The sequence below is a fragment of the Pristis pectinata genome, chromosome 19 (genome assembly GCF_009764475.1).
Source record: "Pristis pectinata isolate sPriPec2 chromosome 19, sPriPec2.1.pri, whole genome shotgun sequence".
In the NCBI taxonomy this organism is placed as follows: domain Eukaryota; kingdom Metazoa; phylum Chordata; class Chondrichthyes; order Rhinopristiformes; family Pristidae; genus Pristis; species Pristis pectinata.
In genome coordinates, this window is record NC_067423.1 from 23,615,037 (window position 1) to 23,635,114 (window position 20,078).

At 41.4% G+C, this 20,078-nt stretch overlaps 1 protein-coding gene across 6 annotated transcripts in view; it reads left to right on the forward strand.

The window, feature by feature from the left end:
- The first annotated feature begins 4,908 nt into the window (after nucleotides 1–4,908).
- The window catches only part of LOC127580390 (transcriptional regulator QRICH1-like), a 29,403-nt gene continuing 14,233 nt past the window's right edge, over nucleotides 4,909–20,078 (forward strand). The window contains exons 1-4 of one of the 6 annotated variants that reach the window (XM_052033778.1): nucleotides 5,398–5,660; nucleotides 5,767–5,956; nucleotides 18,307–18,460; nucleotides 18,986–20,023. In XM_052033778.1, coding sequence (XP_051889738.1) covers nucleotides 18,995–20,023 — 1,029 coding nt within the window. In that variant the 5' untranslated portion in view covers nucleotides 5,398–5,660; nucleotides 5,767–5,956; nucleotides 18,307–18,460; nucleotides 18,986–18,994. The other 5 variants (XM_052033779.1, XM_052033782.1, XM_052033781.1 and 2 more) reach the window with 5 other exon arrangements.

Here is a 20,078-nt window from a genome sequence, read left to right on the forward strand (position 1 = left end):
ATCAGTGCATCACATCACACCTGCATTGTGGCTGGTGCTGCATGTACCTCATCTTTCACCCACTTAATCTAAGCCATAGCTGGAATTCATTCCCAAGTTAATGAAAAATATACGAGCTGCCCTAGTGTATAAATCCATGAAATTGGTGTCATGGGAGCTGGTTGCACAAATGTGACAGAAAATGACAAGGAGCAAATTCAGGTTATTTCAATTGTTTTTCTTATTCTCATTCCAACAAGCACTGCAATTTTGAAGTTCCAAATTTTTCCAGAATTCAGCACATATGCACATTTACATAAATTTATTTTGACTGCCTGCAATTTGATCTATTTGGATTTTAATTTCAATTTGCTCTTCTTACGAACAAACTCTTCCTATGCATCTTGTAATTTATTAGGTATGAACTACCTTGCCCTGTGGTATGAAACCAGCTCATTCTAATTGTTATGCTCGTGAGGAATCCTTTGCCCATTTAATAGACCTTTTTTGAAATTGATCAGCAATTGAGTAGAGCATGCATCAATCAAGCCTGCATTATTTAAATTATTCTGTTTCTTTCTACACTCTGACCAAAACTTTAAAAAAAGTAATTGGAGGCCTTCAACAGAAAGATAAGTATTTTTTGTTTTAACTTACTTTACTCTGGAAGTCAAGAGGTGCAGGAGTTATTAATAGACTCATATTAAATCAGCCTATTTTCCATTTTAATGGAAGTGAAATATGTTAATATTTTTGGTAAATTAGCAGACAAAGAGATTTCATTCTCAGAGATTAGTGTGTTTGCTGTCTCATGTACAACATAATTTCAACTGGTAAGTGGTCTCACTTATATTGAGAGCTCCTGTTTAAAGATTTCAAATAAATTATCGGAATAATGTATTCTTTCAAAACATGAATGCTTCTTATCTTTCTTTCATTACTTTTGCTCAGTTTAAAACAGCTAATTTTATCTTTGCCATCCATTTCAAAATCCATACCAAATAAACCTTATGTATTTAGGTAGAAGAGTGTATGATCTATATATTATTACATTATCTCCTCTCACCTTTCTTGGAGTCTCACAGGATTGTTTGAGATTTGTTTTGATCAAAGATTTTCAAAGTACCAGTGAATCAAATTACTGACTGTGTTATAATAATAAGCTCATAGTAATAATAACTTAAAAATTTTTGACTTGGATTACAAGGTGGCACTTGCTTGTGCACTGATGTTTTGTGCTATCATGTTGTGGAATCTGATTTTGTACATGTATATCTCCATACTGAGAGTTTGTAATCTTGTGCAAGACCAGTGGAGAAAGGCTCACCTTGCAATAAAGCATTTTTCTACCAGGAGGAGAAAAATCAAAGTGTGTTTCATTCTCACTGCCACTGCTTCCCCCTACCCCCCCCCCCCCCACCCCACATCCTCCCCATCGTTCTCCAGTAAAACCCCTCAGTGGTTACTTGGCCAACACTCAAGCCGGGCATAGCATACGGTGCAAAAGAAAGTAAGAATGACTCTTCAGTATCAGGAATGTAATTTCAAAACTAATCAAGCTGAGTTTATTGCCATGTGCACAAGTACAGTGAAGTATGTGTACAATGAAAAACTTTCTGAAAAGCTAAATAATATTAAAAGCTAAATATTAATAGAAACATATTTTAACTAATTTAGGAACATTATCTTACAATATTAGCTTGGATTTTCTTCTTCTTCCTGTCTAATTTCCTTGCAGGTTGGATGGGAATTAAGGCAGTGATCTATTCCACTATATATTTGCCATTATTTTCCTGAGGAAATACCTACCAAATATAGATAGACACACTTAAGGTGGAGAGATCTGAGGAGAGATTAAGCAGTTTGGACTGATATTCTCTTGAGTTTGAATGATCATTAAAACATACAAATTCTAATGGAACTTAACAGAATAGATGCAGGAACTATATTTCCCCTGGCTGGAATAAAAGGTCAGTGCCTGAAAATAAGGGGCTGGTTATTCCTGCTTTTATTTCTTACATTTTAAGATGTTCACAGAAAGAATTGTGTGAGGTGACCATTGTGGATGAACTCAACTCACTGTAAAAAAAATCTGGTGTAAGCTATTTAAATAATTTGGTTATGTAAATCTTGATTGTGCCATATCAACAGATGGGCAGCAAAATTTTGTAGGAATGTATAGTTTTACTGCACAAGGTCAAAGATCTATAGGTTGATGTTTGTCCTTGATTCATGAATAAAGTGCACAACATAGAGGTGTTTGTATTTTCTATTGTGGTTCCTGAATTCATTTCCATTAAGGGAGCCTGTTTTTGGAATCACAGCACAACGTTCAGCTACTACAGATATTACATGTGCAGTGTGCAAATAAGAATGAATTCCTCCACCTTCCTGAGCAACACTGTCTCCTGGTAAATGGTGAATATTTAGGAACAGCTTCTTCTCCTCTGCCATCAGATTTCTGAACGGTTCATGGGGACACTACTTTGTTATTCCATTTTTTTCCCACACTATATTTATTTATTTAGTAATTTATAGTCATTTCATGTCTTTGCACTGTACTGCTACCGCTAAACAACAAATTTCATGACATATGTCAGTGATAATAAATCTGATTCTGAACAAATGCAGAACCTACTCCAGCCAAATATAAGCATGACAAAAGAATGCACAAGGAGAGTTTTATTTTGAAAAAAGAAGGCAATGATAGCTTTGAAAGTTACATGGGGTAGAATCTAATAGGGATGCACCTGCAATGCATCTAGCTTCAGGAAGAAGTAAACTTTACAAAAAGTGATCAAGTTGCAAAATAAGGTTCCACACCAAATCATGGAATGAAAACCCTGAAATCATAGAATCTTATAGTAAACATTTTTGGGTCAGAAAGATGTGACATGCATCATGTCTATATTTACCAATTGTGGCAGCACACCGGCCTAACCTTAGCCTCACAGCTTTAGTGACTCAGGTTTAAATCTGATCTCTGGTACTGTGTGTGGAGTTTTCATGTTCTCCCTGGACCTGTGTGGACAACCTCTGGGTGCTCTGGTTTCCCCTCATTCCAAGGTGGTGTGGGTTGACGAGTTAATTGGCCATTGTAATTTGTCCCTGTTGTGTAGGTAAACCATAGAATCTGGGGTGAGTTCTTGTGAAGACCAGGTGACTAAAATGGGGTTAATGTGAATTGGTACTTAATGGTTGTGGCCCTTTTTCTGTGCGATATAACTCTATAAAGAGTTGTCCAGCCTAATCCCATTTACAACTCTGAATACTTAACATTGCAGTTTACAGTATTTAATGACTAAATCCAAGTAGTTTTTTCTTTAAAAGTTATGAAGATGTTCAACCTTTTGTGCGGTGAGTTCCAGTATGTTATGAGTGGGGAAAAAGAAATCCACATCCCTCTAATTCTGTTACCAATTGTGTTAAACCAATGTTCCCGGTTCTTATTTTTTCAACTAAAGGGAAACAGGTCTTTAGTTTTCCTTTTACGCAACCCCCTTAAGATTTTATTCATCAATTAACTGTCACCTCATTCTCCCCCATTTTAAACCACCTCAGCCAATCCATTTTCTTCCTTAATTAAACTTCTCCAGGCCGTGTGTCATTATCATAAACCTCCTTTGTCCTCTTCCTGCATAACGTAGTGGTTAAAAATTCTATGCAACTGTGAACTAAGTTTATTGTGCAGATCGAGTGAAAGTCCCCGCACTTGAAGTCGGCACCACGAAGTCATTCGAATGGTGCAGTAACGACACCGTGCAATGAATTAATTGCATCCGGATTAATACTGTGATCTGCATTTGAAGGATTTATTTCTTATCAAGTGAAACTTCCGATGGCAATGAAGAGCTTTACAGAGCCCTGCATGCCCGTTTGGAAAAACAAATTCCATATCCCCCGATTGCACTTCAGCTTGCAAGACCAGACTGGCGACTGAAGCGCAGCAGCGTGCACCCCAGCGGAGCTGTCACTCAACCCGGGACCTCCGCAACAGGACCGAGTGCTCCGATCGCCCTGCGGCGGGGGGGGGGGGGGGGGTGAAAGGAAGAGGAGGGGAGGAAGGGGGGGAAGGAAGAGGAGGGGAGGAAGAGGAGGGGAGGAAGGGGGGGGAGGAAGAGGAGGGGAGGAAGGGGGGGAAGGAAGAGGAGGGGAGGAAGAGGAGGGGAGGAAGGGGGGGAGGAAGAGGAGGGGAGGAAGGGGGGAGGAAGAGGAGGGGGAGGGAGAGGGGGAGGGAGAGGAGGAGGGAGGGGGAGGGAGAGGGGGAGGGGGAGGGAGGGGGAGGGAGGGGAGGGGAGGGAGGGGAGGGAGGGGGAGGGGAGGGGGAGGGGAGGGAGGGGAGGGAGGGGGAGGAGGGGAGGGGGAGCGAGGGGGAGAGAAGGGGGAGGGGGGAGGGGGGGGGAGGGCGGGGAGGGAGGGGGGGAGGGGGGAGGGAGGGGAGAGAGGGGAGGGAGGGGAGGGGAGAGAGGGGAGGGAGGGGAGGGGAGGGAGGGGAGGGGAGGGAGGGAAGGGAGAAGGGGGGGGGGGGGCAAAGGGGGGGAAGGGAAGAGGGGGAAGGAAAAGGGGGGAGGGGGGAAGGGAAGAGGGGGAAGGAAAAGGGGGGAGGAGGGAGGGAAGAGGGGGGGAGGAGGGAGGGAAGAGGGGGGGAGGGAGAAGGGGGGAGGGGGAAGGGAGAGAGGGAGGAGGGGAGAGAGGGAGGAGAGAGAGGGAGGGGAGAGAGGGAAGGAAGAGAGAGGGAGGGAGGGGAGGAGGGGAGGGAGGGGAGGAGGGGGAGGAGGGGAGGAGGGGGAGGAGGGGAGAGGGAGGGGAGGGAGAGGGGAGGGGGGGAGGGGGGGAGGGGGGGGAGGAGGGGGAGAGGAGGGGGAGGAGGGGAGAGGAGGGGGAGAGGGGAGGAAGAGAGAGGGAGGAAGGGGGAGGGGGGAGAGAGGGAGGAGCTGGTGCGCCGGCGCGCTCTCCCTCGCTCCATGATTGGCCGCTCGGCGAGCGGAGTCAAGGGTCGCGGCGACAAGGCGCAGACTCCGCACCCGGCCGGTGTGAGGGGGTGGGGCCTCGGCGCGTGCGCGCGGGGCGACTGGCGGTGACTGCGCGTGCGCGCGGGATCTGTTGCTGGGCTCGCGCTCCGTCGGTCCGTCTTCATCTTCCTTCCCCCTCCCCCCCTCCTCCTCCTCCTCTTCCTCCTCCTCTCCCTCCTCTTTCATCGGGGGCAGAGACGAAGGAAAGGAGAGACAAACACTCTCGGCTTTGAACGTCAGGGGGAGGCTCGGGGTCTGCAGAGCGGTGAGCTGGTTCGCTCGGTCGCGGCTTTCCGTGCCTGGCCCCCCTTCCCCCCCCCCCCCCCCCCCCCCCTCCGGCTTCTGTCGCCGTCCGGCCGCAGCAGGGACCGTGCACACAGCAGAAGAAAGGTAAAGCAGGGGTGAACGCAAATAAAGCACGAAACGGCAGCGTTGCACCGTAAAGTTGCAGGGGCTGCTCCGCCTGAGCCCCAGGAGTCGCAGGTTTCCTGGCACCGCACTGAAAGTGCAGTTTCCACCGGCAGCAGGATGGGTCCTGATAGGCTTTTCACTCTAAAATCTATCGTTTAAAAATCTCTGTTCCTGGGATAGGTGTGAGGCCTTCGTGAATGACAGGTTCTTAATGTCCCCCCGGTTGCAAGAATCCTTTAATTTTATGTGTGCGTTCCGGTAAGTTTTTATTTCTGAATGATAAGTCTGCAAATTAATATTTGTTTGCAGAACATAGTTAACCGAGGCTAACAATTTTTTCTCTTCTAAAATCACAATTGGTAAGACAACTAAGGAACACGCCTGTCGTTCCGGCTTTATAAACCAAGCACTATTGGGGAAAAAGACATGCTGATTGTATAGCGGTATTTTGAGTGGCTTAGTTTCATTTCGGAGCAAATGTACAGCTATTGAACAAAATAATCTTGCATAACTCCTGAAAGGTGTCATTCAAATTGGATAACGATAATTATCAGGTAAATGTTCATTCAACCAATACAGTTGATACCTCTGATTTTATGCCATTAATAGCATGTTGGAATGATTGAATTGATATTTTTCTTTTATAATTTTAAATAAATGACTTTAAATGTTAAATGGCAAAGTTATCTGCTGTTGACAACAGTTAAAGACATACTTGCAGCTTGTATGGAAACTGAATTATTTCTGAGCTTGGCAAACATGGTGACTAATAAGCATCCTTTTTACTGCAGAATTCCTGTTGTAGAGTAAAACTCCCAGCTATGTTCTCTGTATCACGTATTAGTAGCCAGCCAAATAGGACTCTTCACTTTTGTCCCACACTTTAATATTCTGTAAAACTATGGCAATTATCATACTCCTTTTAGTAGTAACAAGTGTCATATTTCTTTACATGTATGTAATTGAAAACTTTCCTCTTGGTATAATGCAATCCAGATGCAGAGCAGAGTTACATTGACTACGGCAGCAGTGATTTTTGAATCAACTGATTGTCATTCTCTAGAAGATGTGCTAATTTGTGTTTTGGACCTTGACACACAAACTTACTATGTTGAATCTTTTACAGTTGTTTAATATAGAATTCTGACAACCGGTTAATCATCCTGTTGGTCCAAATAGAATTCGAACCCAAGTCTACTGATGAATTTGCCCTTAATGAGGCATGCATAGGATCTTGAATTGCATTGAATTTGCTAGTACATATAGCAGTTTTAGCAGTTGATTTTCAAATTTGCTATTATCAAAAATCATGCATTTATAATTGCTATTATGAATTTGCCTGTGACAGATTAGAATTTCTTATTGGCTTAGAATTTCTACTGGCTTGCTTCAGGGATTGGCAGTGGGAGCCAAGCTATTCTCAAATTATATCAATGATTTGAGTGAGCAGACCAAGTGCAATGCGTCCATGTTTGTTGTTGATACATGTGTAGGTGGCACTGCGAGCTGTGAAGAAAGATGCAGAGAGGCTTCAGGCTAGGTTAATGCATGAGGGCACGGCAGATGGAATATAATGTGGAAAAATGCAAGGCCATGTACTTCAGTTAAAATAATTTTTTTTTAAAAAGGTAAGTGATTGAAAGATGTTGGTGTTCAGAGGTAGGTGAATCCCTGAAAGTTGGTATGCAGATATAGCAATCACTTAGTAAGGCAGATGGTGTATTGGTCTTTACCATGAGGATTTACAGGAGTAAAGCAGTCTCACTGAAATTTTACATAGGGCCAAGGCGAGACTGCACCTGAAATATTGTGTATAAATATAGTCTCCCTCTCCACTTGCTGCAGGGTGTATCAAAGTTCACTGCATTGAAAAGCAAAAAAACCAATCTGCAGATGCTGGAAGTCTGAAATAAAGGGTAAAATGCTGGGGATATTCAGCAGATAAGGTAACGTCTGGAGAGAGAAACAGTTAACATTTCAGATTGCTGACTATGGTTCTGATATAGGTCATCAACATGAAACGTTAATTCTGTTTCTCCACAGATACTGTCTGACCTGCTGAGTGTATACAGCGTTTTTTGTTCTTATTTCATCAGATTGATTGTTCGGGTGGGGTCTTTCATCATGTGTGAAATGAAGCAGAATTGGCCTATACTGTACTTAGTTTAGAAGAATGAGATGTGATCATATTTAAGCAAAACATTCTTGGGGAGGTTGATGCAGTGTTGCAATGATGATCTTTCTCCTGACTGGGGGATCTAGAAATTGAATATAGGGGGTTTCCATTGAGGACATGAGTGAGAAGAAATGTATTTATCCAGAGGGTAAAGAAATTTCATACACAAGGAGACTGTGGCAGATCATGTCACTGATTATATTTGAGACATAGTTTGATAGATTTTGTACTGTAAGGGAATCGTGAGATATAAATGACTATCTTTATAACCTCCTCACCCTCGCATAATGCAAGATTGGTTGTGATTATACAATTCAAGCCTTTTCTACGTTCCTGGTTTCATTTGCTCCATCAATGGCAGCCATATCTTTTGATTACTCAGATCTTGAGCTCTGCTGTTCTCTCTTTACATTTCTTTGCCTCACACATGATCTTTACTAGCTTAAGATGCTCTTTAAAACCCAACCCTTTAATGAAGTGTTTGATTGCCAGCCTAAATTTCTTCTTGCGTATCTGGAATGGCTCAGTTGCTGAATCATTAGCTTTGAGTTCAAGGCATGCTCTTGAGCATATTAATCTAGGCTGAATCTAAATCACGTTAGTGAGTGAATGAAACCTGGTTGAACGTGCCATTTGTTAGTTGCTGTTAAACAGACCTGGTCTGTCTTCAAAGAGGGAACAGTTATCCCTGATGGTTTGGCCAGTATTTATTCCGAAGTCAAAATATTTGAAGTCAACTGAGCATTATCAGTTGATGTTTCCTCAAAGGGGCTGCTCTGTTTCCAACATTACAGTATTGACTAAACTTCAAAGTACTTCATTGGCTGTAAAACACTCTGAGATAACCTTGAGTCATAAATGCTATGTGAGTTTAAGTCTTTAATTCAAGTAGTTGAGTGTCAAATTTTGATAATGTTCTTGTGAAATGCTTTGGATGTTTACTAGTTGATGGGTACCAAATGAGTGGTGTGTAACTTTGATCAAATCTCTATTTGGTGTGGAGGAATATGGGCCTGATGCAGGCAAATGGGATTAGCATACAGTAGGTATAGCAGTCAGCATGGATAAAGTGGGATGAAAGGGCAAGTTTCTGTACTGCATGATTCTACGTAAAGCTGAAATAAAAGTGCTTAACAAGTCCCGTACCATTCCAGGGATTTAGATGATTCAGCTCAACAACCTTTCATTAATAAATGACATTTTAAAAAGTATTGCAGATGCTGGAAACCTGACATAAATACAGAATATGCCAGAAACACTCAACAAGTTGGGTAGCATCTGTGGAAAGAGAAACAGGTGAAAGTGCTCTGAAGAAGGGTCTTTGATCTGAAATATGAACTGTTTTTCAATCCATGGAGGTGCCTGACCTGAATATTTCCAATATTTTCTGATTTATTTTAACCAGAGCCAGTTGAAATGATTCCAGTTGGAAACTACTCAACGTTTCATCACTTTGATGACTTGAGTAAAAAGTTATTTATATTGGGAAATTAACTGTGCTTCAAATGGGTGTTAGATTTGCAAGAACCCAAATTTCTAATTAATTTTTTAAATTCAGTTTTCAACTGCAGCATGAGTTCAGAGATTTTTGACTCTCTGGATGCTTGGGAATGCTTTTTTCCCCCAAATTATTATGTATGCAGGCTCTGTTTATGCACCACATTGTATAACATGGTATTAGGATGTGCTTGTATTTGCTACAGGACAACAGTGGCAGTGACTAGGAGCAATGCCCTTCCCTGTAGTGTAAGCTCAGTACGTTTAACATCTCACTGAAAAAATGGCACCTCCAACTGTGCATCGTTCCCTTAGTAGTGCAATTCATAAATTTCCTTCATGGCCCTGTCTTCCCCAAGGTAACTGATTGAAGAGGAAATTGAACTGAATCAATAGGAGATTGCAATTTAAGAGAAACATAGAAAATTAAAAATGTTTCATTCACAGATGTGCAGATTTTGAATTTAAAATCGTTGAGCTTAAAGATAAACCACATTAGAAAAGGCGCATCGAATCCAAAAATGGGCTCTTTGGCCCACCATGTCCATACTGACCTTATTGCCCATCTTCATTAATCCCATTTGCCCACAGTAGGCAGCAAGTTCCAGATACCAACCATCTCAGATCTCTCACCTTAAAACTATGCTCTTGCGCTTTCAATATTCCTACCATTGGGAAAGATTCTGACTATCTACCCTATCTGTATCGTATACCTCCGTCAGGTCACCCCGTCAGCCTCCTTCACTCTGGGAAATGATACAGCCTATCCAATATCTCCCCATAATGGAAGTCCTCCACTCAGTCAAGATCCCGGTGAATCTTCTCTGCATTCTCTCCATTGCAACCATATTCCTCCTATGACGTGTTGCCCAGAACTGCACACACTACTTCAAGTGAGGTCTAACTAGTGTTATGTGAAGTGGCAACGTAATTATTAACATTTATATTCTATGCCCTGATCTGTGAAGGTGAGCATGGCATATGTCTTCTTCATTCTATCCACCTGTGTTGCCAATTTTAGGGAACTGTGGACTTGAACTCCATGTTCATCAATATTCTTTGATGATCTACTCTTTATTGTCATATCCTATCCCTATGTGACTTCCCAAAGTGGATCACCTTGCACTTGTCAGGATTAAATTCCATCTGCCAATGCTACATCCAACTCTATCTGATCTAGATCCTGCTCTACCCTTAGACAACCTTCTTCGCTATCCATGCCATCAGCAAACTTATTAATTGTACCTCCTACATTCACATATAATTTGTTACAATATATATCACAAACGCCAATCCCTACAGTACACCATTGGTAACACGGGCTTTCATTTGGGAAAACATCCTTCCCTCTGCCTCCTATCACTAATGCAGTTTTGGATCAAATTAGTCGGCTTGGCTTGGATCCTATATGCCTTAAACTTCTGGGACTTTGCCAAATGCCTTTCTGAAGTCTAAATAGACATCCACTGTCCTACCTTCATCAATCTTCTTAGTTACTTTCTTTAAAAAAAGAACTCAAATTAATGAGGTAGGATTTCCCCCCTCACACAGCCATGCTGACTATCCCCGATCAGCCCCTGCCTTTCCAAATATAAATAAATCTTAATCTTGCCATAGATATTTCATGACCCCTTTTGTCTCCTAATTTAAGTTCTTACCTATGCACTATATTTCTCAAGAGACTCCCTTGATCCTAGTTGTTTATGCTGCCTTCCGTTTCCCCTCTTTTTGTTTTCCCTGATCAAACCTTCAATTTCCTTTGTCATTCAAGGTTTCCCGAATCTTGGTATCTTTGCCTTTCACCCTTGCCGAAAAAATACTGGCCCTGAATTCTTACTAATTTCCTTTTAAAAGACTCCCATTTGTCAAGTTGTTTTATCTGCAAGCAGTTTAGGGAACCAAAATTGATCCCAATCTGCTTCTGCCAGCTCCTCATTTACGCTATTGAAATCATGCTCCCCGGCCCCCCCTACTCCCCAATTCATGACCTTATCTTGACATCCAACCTTACTGCTTTCCAAAATTAGAAACTTACAGAATTATAGTCACTGTTCTCAATGTTCCTGAAGTAACACTCCCTCCAGTGACACTCCCACCACCTGCCCAGTTTCATCTTCTGACGAGTACTACCCTGTCTCAAGTAGGACTCTATATGTTGTATCAAATAACTTATTTGAATGCAAACATATTCCACCCCATCTAAACCCCTTGCACTGAGGCAATTCCAGTCAATATTACGAAAGTTAAAGTCCCCCACTTCTATAGTCCTTTTGCTCTTGCACCCTGCTGTGATTTGCTTGCATGTCTTCTAATTCCTGATTACTATTGTGAGGTCTGTAGTGTAACTCCAGCAAAGTGATCACCCCTCTTTTATTCTAAGTTCTCTTTATGGCCTCACTGGACAGTCCTTGCAGGATATCCTCTTTAATTACTACCGTTATGTTCTCAGTAATCATAGTGTGACGCCCCTTCCTCTTTTACGTTCTCCTCTGTCATGTCTGAAACGTCTCTACCCTGGAACATTAAGCTGCTGATCCTGCCCTTCCCTTAACCACATTTCTGTGATTACAGTAATTCATTCCAAGTCCTGATTGTGCTCTAAGTGCATCTGAATTACAAGTGAGGCTTCTATTATGAAAGAAGATGCCGTTGAGCCTGTCAGCCCTCCTATGTTCCCTAAACTGCCTCTGTCTGCTCCACCACTGGACTTGCTTGACTTAACCTCTACATTTTTCTCTCCACCTGCTGCACTGCTACAGTGCTTCCCATCCCCCTCACAAATTAGTTTAAACCCCTTCAAGTAGCATGAGCCAACCTCTAAGGATATTGATTTCCCCCTCTAGTTTAGATCTCTTTTTGTACAGGTCCCACCTACCCCAGAAGCGATCCCAATGACCCAAGTACCAAAAGCTCTCCCTTCGGCACCAGCACTGTATCCATGCGTTCATCTGTCCTTTCCCCCTATTTCTACCCTCACTAGTCGATAACCTTTTGTGTTTCAACTGGCCTTGAAGGGAGTTAAAATGTAACTGTCTTTGATGCATGTGTGAATGCCCTTTCTCGCAAACACCATTGTGGTGTAGCATGTAGATGTGGCTGAGAGGTGAGTAAAGAAAGTGAGATGTACTGACTACTTTGAATTAGGTTTAGAATGATGAATGGCCAGCCTCATGGATTGTAGAGGGGAGTAGTATTCCATGGTATTGAAAGCAGAGCAAAATTAGGAAAGGGCTGCACACTCTGTGAATGATTTGGAGCTGTCTTGGTGTCAGAAATTGTATTGTAGGGGCTGTGAAGTTTCCATCAGGCTGCATTAGGTGTTTGTGGTCTGTGGTGGTCATTAACTCAGCCGTGATATTGGTTTAGTCTTTGAAAATAAGTTTATCCCTTCTAGAGATCTTGCTAGTCTTTAAAAATTTTCCTTACTTTCTAAAAATCCACATTTATAATGAAACATTAGCTTTTAATATTGTTAGTTACCTTTTGAATGTGGTTTAATTATTTCAGATAATATTGTGAATGATACCTTTGTACAGTGCATATCAATTCACACCGATTAAGTGCATATTTCCAAGATGAATGGGAAAGAAGCAGTAACATATCTTTATGAAATTGCCTTCTAAGTAGTTTAAGTGTTACTGTAGGATGCAGTACCATTTAATTACTAAAGTGATTAGACCTACGCCTGTTGCTGGGGGCCAGCTGCCCAACTCTGCTTCAGCCCCACTCTGGTGTAATGTGCTAGTGCTTACGAGTCCTTTAATTTCGATTGTTTGCTTCCACAGAATATCCTTCATGGCCTTAAATCAGGGCCCCCAAGTTTGAAATACCCATAGGGTTGGATGGTGATATAAAGGAGATGGATCAGAAATCCTTTAAACTTTTTACAATTGTAATGTAGATTTTTCTTTTGTGACAATTTTCTGCTATGTAATGTAGAGTTCTGTGCAAGTGAAACCTCTGCCTTTCTAGAAGACCTTTCGTTTGTATGGCTTGACACTTACTAGTGTTTATTGGCAAAGGATGCATTATTTGAAGATTTATAAGAGTTTTCAAATGGGTGTTTGAGTTATGTAATATTGTGCCAGTCTGTCATTAATAATGACAATGAACAATGAGTTCATTCAAAGCCACCGCAGGAAGTGAGTTAAAAGCATAAAATTATACATTAATGTCCCGAGGAGTGTCTGTTTTGTTAGTTTCAATAAATTGGGAAACGGTGTCTTGTGCAGTGTAAAGATAAAACCTCAGTAGATTTGCATCAGAATATATTTAAAGTTTGCAATATGGAGAGAATTAATAAGTTTCTAATTCATTTTAGAGTCAGTCGTATAGCACTATGGTTACTGAATCTGCGCTGACCATCAAACACCCATTTACACTAATCCCTTTTCTTCCCGTGTTCTCGTCAACCTCCCCAGATTCTAACACTCAGCTGTACACTAGGGGCAGCTTACACTGGCAAATTCACCTCCAAGCCCACCCATCTTTGGGATGTGGGAGAAAACTGCAGCACTTGGAAGAAACCCCCATGGTTACAAGGAGAATGTACAAATTTGGGAAGCGGTGGAGGTCAGGATTGAACATGGGTCACTGGACCTGTGAGGTATCTGCTCTACTAGCTATGCCACCCTGCATAATTTCCCTTAAATTTTAAGAGCCATAAATATTCCATGAAAAATGGTTTAATTGTGCTGCATTCATTTTCGTAAACTATATTTGCTGTTCATAATCTTGATGTAGAGGTGCCCCACAAAATGGTCATTCAGTTCAGTTCTCAAGCATATTAAGTTGTCTAACTTGGCATTATTGTTACAGTATTATTGAACAGATCTGATTTGATGATGTCGGTTGAGGGATGAATCTTGGCAGAACACCAAGGAGCATTACCCTGATGCACTGGGATTGAAATTATTTGGAAAGAGTCCCAAGGGTTCGTTTATGTCTACTTGGGAAGACAAATCTTCATTGAACATAATTTGTGCTATTTATGCCATGGACATGATGATTTGGAGCAGTAATATGTTTCTGGTTCAAGTTGAGGGCTTTTCCAGGAATGCAAAATAAGGATTTTCAGTTAAACAAAGCTAGTTGGTGCAATGTTCCTATCTTTTTGTTCAAGTTATACACAGAATATTGAGATTCTGAAATAATTCAGAGTTCCATCAGTTCTAAAATCATGCTAAATTCTAGTATAATTGGCAGCTGACAGAAGAGGTACTACCTTCCATTGTTACATGCATATTATACTTTTATTGAGGGCCAAGTTGCTCTCTGAGAAACTGTGCCATTTGGACAAAAACTGCACTATTCCTTAGATAATCCGTTTGAAAGATGGATACGTTACAAGCACTACTTTTCAGATATCAAAAGTGGTCAAGTTGCAAGCTTCGAATGTTCATAAACTTTGTCTGAAAGAGTTATGATTGAAGTTATTGGAAACATTTTTTTTCAGCTGTTTATCTAAAAGAGGATTCTACATAACGCCTTTCAGGGAGGGAAGTATATATATTTTCACTTCTGTGCCATGGAGGTTTCTTCATTAGTTGTCATCAGAGCAGAATTGTGTTTCTGCTTACAGCTGAGGTATTGTAGGAGGTAAAAGTAATATAGGAGTGGGGCAAAGAAGAGATGTGAGGAACATTGAATGCTAGACTAAAGAAGATAACCAGTGCTACCGATTTTCAGCCATGCTGCTGACTTACAATAACACTTCACAAGAGTTCAGCAAAGAAACATAAAGCAACCACATTCTGTTCCAAACTTTTGTACAAACCACTTCTCAAATTCGATAATGAATGGGCAGGCATTTTTGTATAGCACTCGCTTTGTATAGCAAAGCTGTTTTACTGTGCATGGACTTGAGCATTGATACTTCAATGATTTAGTCCTGGTGCAACCCACAAACTGCTGGAGGAACTCAGTGGGTTAGGCAACATCTATGGAGGGAAATGGACAGTTGCCGTTTTGTGCCAAGACTCTGCTTGAAATACTCGACTGTCCATTTCCCTCCATAGATGCTGTCTGAACTGCTCAGTTCCTCCAGCAGTGTGTGTGTGGTGTGTTGCTCCAGATTTTCCTGCATCTGCAGTCTCTTTGTGTGTCCTGTAATGATTAGTCCTGGTTGTGACTCTGATAACTTGTTCACATGCTAAGATGATCTGAGAGCTAAGATTCCAAGTGCTTGGCTGTGATGAGATACTGTGAGCCTATTAGAACCAAGGTGTTCTTTTTCTCATTGGAATTCTTTAGCATCAGGCTGTTTACTCATTATTTGTGTGGGCAGCTTGATACTGTTTACTGATTTTTTTTGCGTTTGCGGGCATCTGCTGAGACTCCTGAGAAACACCAGGTGGTTTGTCATCAGAAGAGAGAGGATGCAATCAAGATTATCCATGGTTCTTCTGTCCTGGATCCGAATTGTTTTTACTAACACTTCATCTAGTAGCCAAAGGATGGCACTGAAAGCATTAATCTGAGACTACACAATTGTTTTTATAGTCTTTGTTAGGAGACAAGTTTTTCTTGATCGCCATCACTTGTTTCATAGCGTTGTATCAAATCCTTTTAGCTATTTTCATCAAAAATGGAATTAAACTTAACTCGCTATCCTCCTGAGGTAGCCCTCAGAGCCTTTGTGAGTGTGATGGTCAAACACCGTTTTAGAGCATTACCTCATATCTTATGGGCAGACTGTGAATCCAGTAGGTAACTCAGTACCTCTTGCATCCCTGCTATCACCTGATATTATAATACTTTTTACAGGAATTCTCTGGTTTCATTTAGGTAGCCAAGATGGATTGAGAAAATTAATAATAGCTGTTGACATTTTGGTCAACAGCAGTCTATTTCAATATAATTGTAATCTTGTGAGGAGTCCTATACAGGTTTTGCTTAAGCTTGGAAAAGATTAAAGAATGTGCATAATAATTGATACAAGGTATAAGGACGTGGCCAGTAATGGTCGATGATTAGGCCATAAAATGGCCATTTGCTTAAGCTCAAAAGTCATTATTATCATGATTAGATTGTTTTTTCTTCTAATTGTAGCCTTCAACTGGCCATTGCTCCAAGTCTCTGAGTCCTTGGAAGACTCTGCTAAACTTAGGCTCTTCATCTCCTTTAGCTTCTCTAAAGCCCTCCCTTGAAATGGTGTCTTTAGTTAACCCTCACACAAATGGTGGGGGATACTTTCTGGAAGATTCTTACCAGGCTGTAATCCACCACAAGATCGAGGATATCTTGGTTCTAATGTGCTTGCAAAATTGCAGCACAGCAAAAGCAAACTGTTCACTGGGGGCCATGTGATGGTACTATACTTGGGTATTTCTAAAACTCTTTCTTGAATCTTGAAATGTTTTTTAAAAAAAATAAGACTTCTGACCCTTCTCACTCAACATTTGATGTTACAAAATGACGTGCCCAAATTAGGTGCCGGAGTATTTTTAACACTAAACTCCTCGATCCTGCTCCACCATTTAATAAGGTTGTGGCCGATCTGATTGTAACCTCAACTCTGCATTCTATTCAACTCCAGTGGCCTTTCACCTGCCTGCCCGCTTGTCAAGAAACTACCCTTCTATTAAAATACTCAAAATCTGCTTCCACTGTCTTTTAAGGGAGAGTGTTTGAAACATTTGCAGTGCCTTGAGAAAAAGCATTTTGCTCCATCTGTCTCTGATTCCTATTTCTACATTTTCCAACAAGAGGAAATATTCGCTCCATATCCATCCTGTTGAGACCACTTGATATCTCTTACATTTTAATACTTCTAGCCTGGACAAAGTTTCCTCATTAGACAACAGACCCATTCCAGATATTAATTAAGTACATTGTGGAAAATTCTCATGGTTGGAGTGGATCCTGCCTTGTAAGTCTTCCTCAGTACGCAATGAACTTTGGGGAAGCAGTCAGTGTTCCAACAAGACCAAAGCAAAGTAAATAATGCTTTTTCAGACTGGAATTTGAATTAAACTACCGTTCCCTGAACAGCAGTGAGGTGTTAATGTACAATTAATTTGTTGGACACAGAACTTGACACCACCTATGGTTGAACTGAATTAATTTAGTTGACAGTTGCTCTGGGAAAACTTATGTTGGCAAAAGAAAGCTTTAGTCTTTTAGTGCAACCTAGATGCCTTTGGTAATACCAATGAAACTCCATGGATGCAGATTCAGACTGTTGCTCCTATTCTTTCTGAGCACTTTGACAAAGTTAAGTGTGCTTTACTTGAGCGATTTATAATTTTGAAGCAACCAAAAGGACACGAGTTGGGTCCTGGTACAAACATGGCTTTATACACACATGCACATAATCATGCAATACTTAACTTGGGCTCTGTGCGAGTTCTAAACATTATTCATGATGCTTAGGGCTGGTCACAGGTGTCTTCACTGGGTTCCTGCTCTTCATGAAGGTTGATCTCCTACCTTCGGTGGAGTTGGTGCTGTCTTTAATCCCTTGGTTTGAGCCCTCAAACTAGGCCTTCATTGGCTGTAGTCCCTGCTGGCGGTTGAGATTCTTCACTGCTGACCACCAGGGTGGAGTTGCTGCTGCTTTGGCTTGCCGATGGGAGTTAGTTATACCTCTGCTGTGATGTTCCAGAAACTTCTCTCAGCTTGACCAATTGGACAGAAAGGTGGGGGGGCCACTGCTAGTCAGTTCAAAAGATAATGGGTTTAGAGAAGGCTTTGAACGCAACCTTCCAAATGAGGTGGGTGCAGGAAATCTAGGCTCCATTCAGTCTGCCTCTCTATTGTTTCTCTTTCCCAGGACTGATGCTAATGTTAAATATTCAATCACTAATCAATGGACCTGCATGTGATCAGTGGCACCCATTTTTGTCATAGTAACATTGTCACTTGTCAAGTAATGTGAGGTCAGCCTGAATGTCTGGTCCAGCTAGTTTTGTGGATTTGGATCTTCCATCAGTCTAAGGTCAATTTGGCCAAACTGGTTCCTAGCTCCCCGTTCTGAGGAGCTGCTTGGCATCAAGACCAGAGCAGGAGGTGAAAAATCTTGATATTGCTCTTTGCCCTGAACTCCCTATTTTACATCCAGTCTATCTCAAAGATGAATCTTTTTCCCAAGTCAGGGTATAACTTGTTTATACTATGCCATAGAAAACTCCAGCAATGCTGTTGTCTATAAACAGATACATGCTAAAAATAATTAAAAACATTGAAATCAACTTAAGTAATAAAACATTTCACTTGACTTTCATCTCGCAGCTGATTTCTCCCATTGATTTGAATGGGACTACAGTACTCACGCAGATTTAACCTGGTGTAGGCTTGGTGGGAGGCATGGAAACTTCTGAAAATTCTGCTGTCCATTGGCTTCTGTGAAGAATGGGCACCTTCTTGGGAACCGAGACTTTTGCAGGTATTCCTGGAAAAAATCCCAATTCATTGCTGGCATCGGGATGGATTATCTGCCCCATTATTTTGCCTGTTCGTGATGTTCTGTATTGTTTAGGTTAGAAGTATTACCAAATAATAAAAAAGGAGAGAAACTTTTTTTTACTTACGATTCAGTAAGGCCTAAAGATGCCCTCCATCCCGAGTAAAGCTACGTCAAGCATATTTCCTTCTTTCAACTTGTGTGACATTTGATACAGTGAATTCATTAATACTGTCTCTTAAATTAGTAGTTTTGACATACTGATTTAAAAATCCTATGGAACAGGTTCCCAAACTCTCCTGATGTACCCCACTTTAGAGAAGTTTGTTTCTTCTGGATATCCCTCCTTCTGCAACTTCATTCTCCTCTCATTTAATGTTATTTTAATTGTTCATGGAATAGCTTTCTGTTGTAGAACAATGAGGATGTTCTTAAAACTGATTTTGTGCTAAGGTATTTGATAGGACTTTTTTCCGATTTTTTTTTTTTTTGTTTTTCTTTTTGTAGTAACCCAAAATGAATCATTCACTGGAGAATTCAATTCCCTATGAAGAATATTTAAGAATGAAAGCACGGACAATACCACAGCATCATATGAAGGAATTTTTGGATTCGGTGAATGGGAAAGGATCTGAAGAAGTCCAACAATTTGTTCAAACTCCTGTTACAATGTACCAACAAAGAGGACACTACATATACATGGACAGTGCTGATGTTGCTGGATCATTGCTCGAGTTATCTAGACCTATTAGTTCTCCAGTTCAACAACACACAGCCCAGGGATCACCAATAGGACAACAGATGCAATCTCACCCTGTACAGGCACAACAACCACATCAGCTGGAAATTCAAACAGATCACCAGACCCTACAAGCAAAGCAGATGCAAGCTCAATTGCAATCACAAACTACTTCTGAGGAGCCACAATCTGTCAGTAGGGTAATCAACTCCCTAGCACAAGAAAGAAGGCCCAGCTCTTCAGGTGTTCCACAACCTGTGAAGAAAAGGAAAGTTGATTTACCAGTTGAAGAAAACTATACCATGAGTCAGCCCTTAGTGCAAAATACAGTGACCACCGTGCTTACTTTACCTTCTCAGGTCCAACAGCAAAGCTATATTCCTGTTCGCCAGGAACTGCTTACAGTGGACAGCAGTCAATTATATAGTGTTGTTCCAGCTACCACCTCAACTTCTGGCCCATTATCCAATGCTGAATCGTGGACTATATATACAACTCCTGCACCTTGCTCTGAAGGTCAAACTGTACTGCATACCACAATTCCTCATGATGGCTGTAACTTAGTCCAAATTGATGAAATCCCAATGAACGTGACTGGAATCAAAATAGAAGAGGGCAAAGACAAGACTCTGGCCCTGTCGAATGCAGGGAAAAGCCAACAGGACAAAATGATACATCCATCTGTGACGACTGCATTCTCAACACAGTTTGTGAATGTAAATGGAAATCTTCATATTCCTGTTACGATACAGGCTGGTGGGAGAACCTATCAATCTCTGAAATACTGGGATCCACAACAAGTACAGGTATTTCTTTAAATAGTTGCCTTTAATGTATATGGTTAATTGGGGAACTAAATAT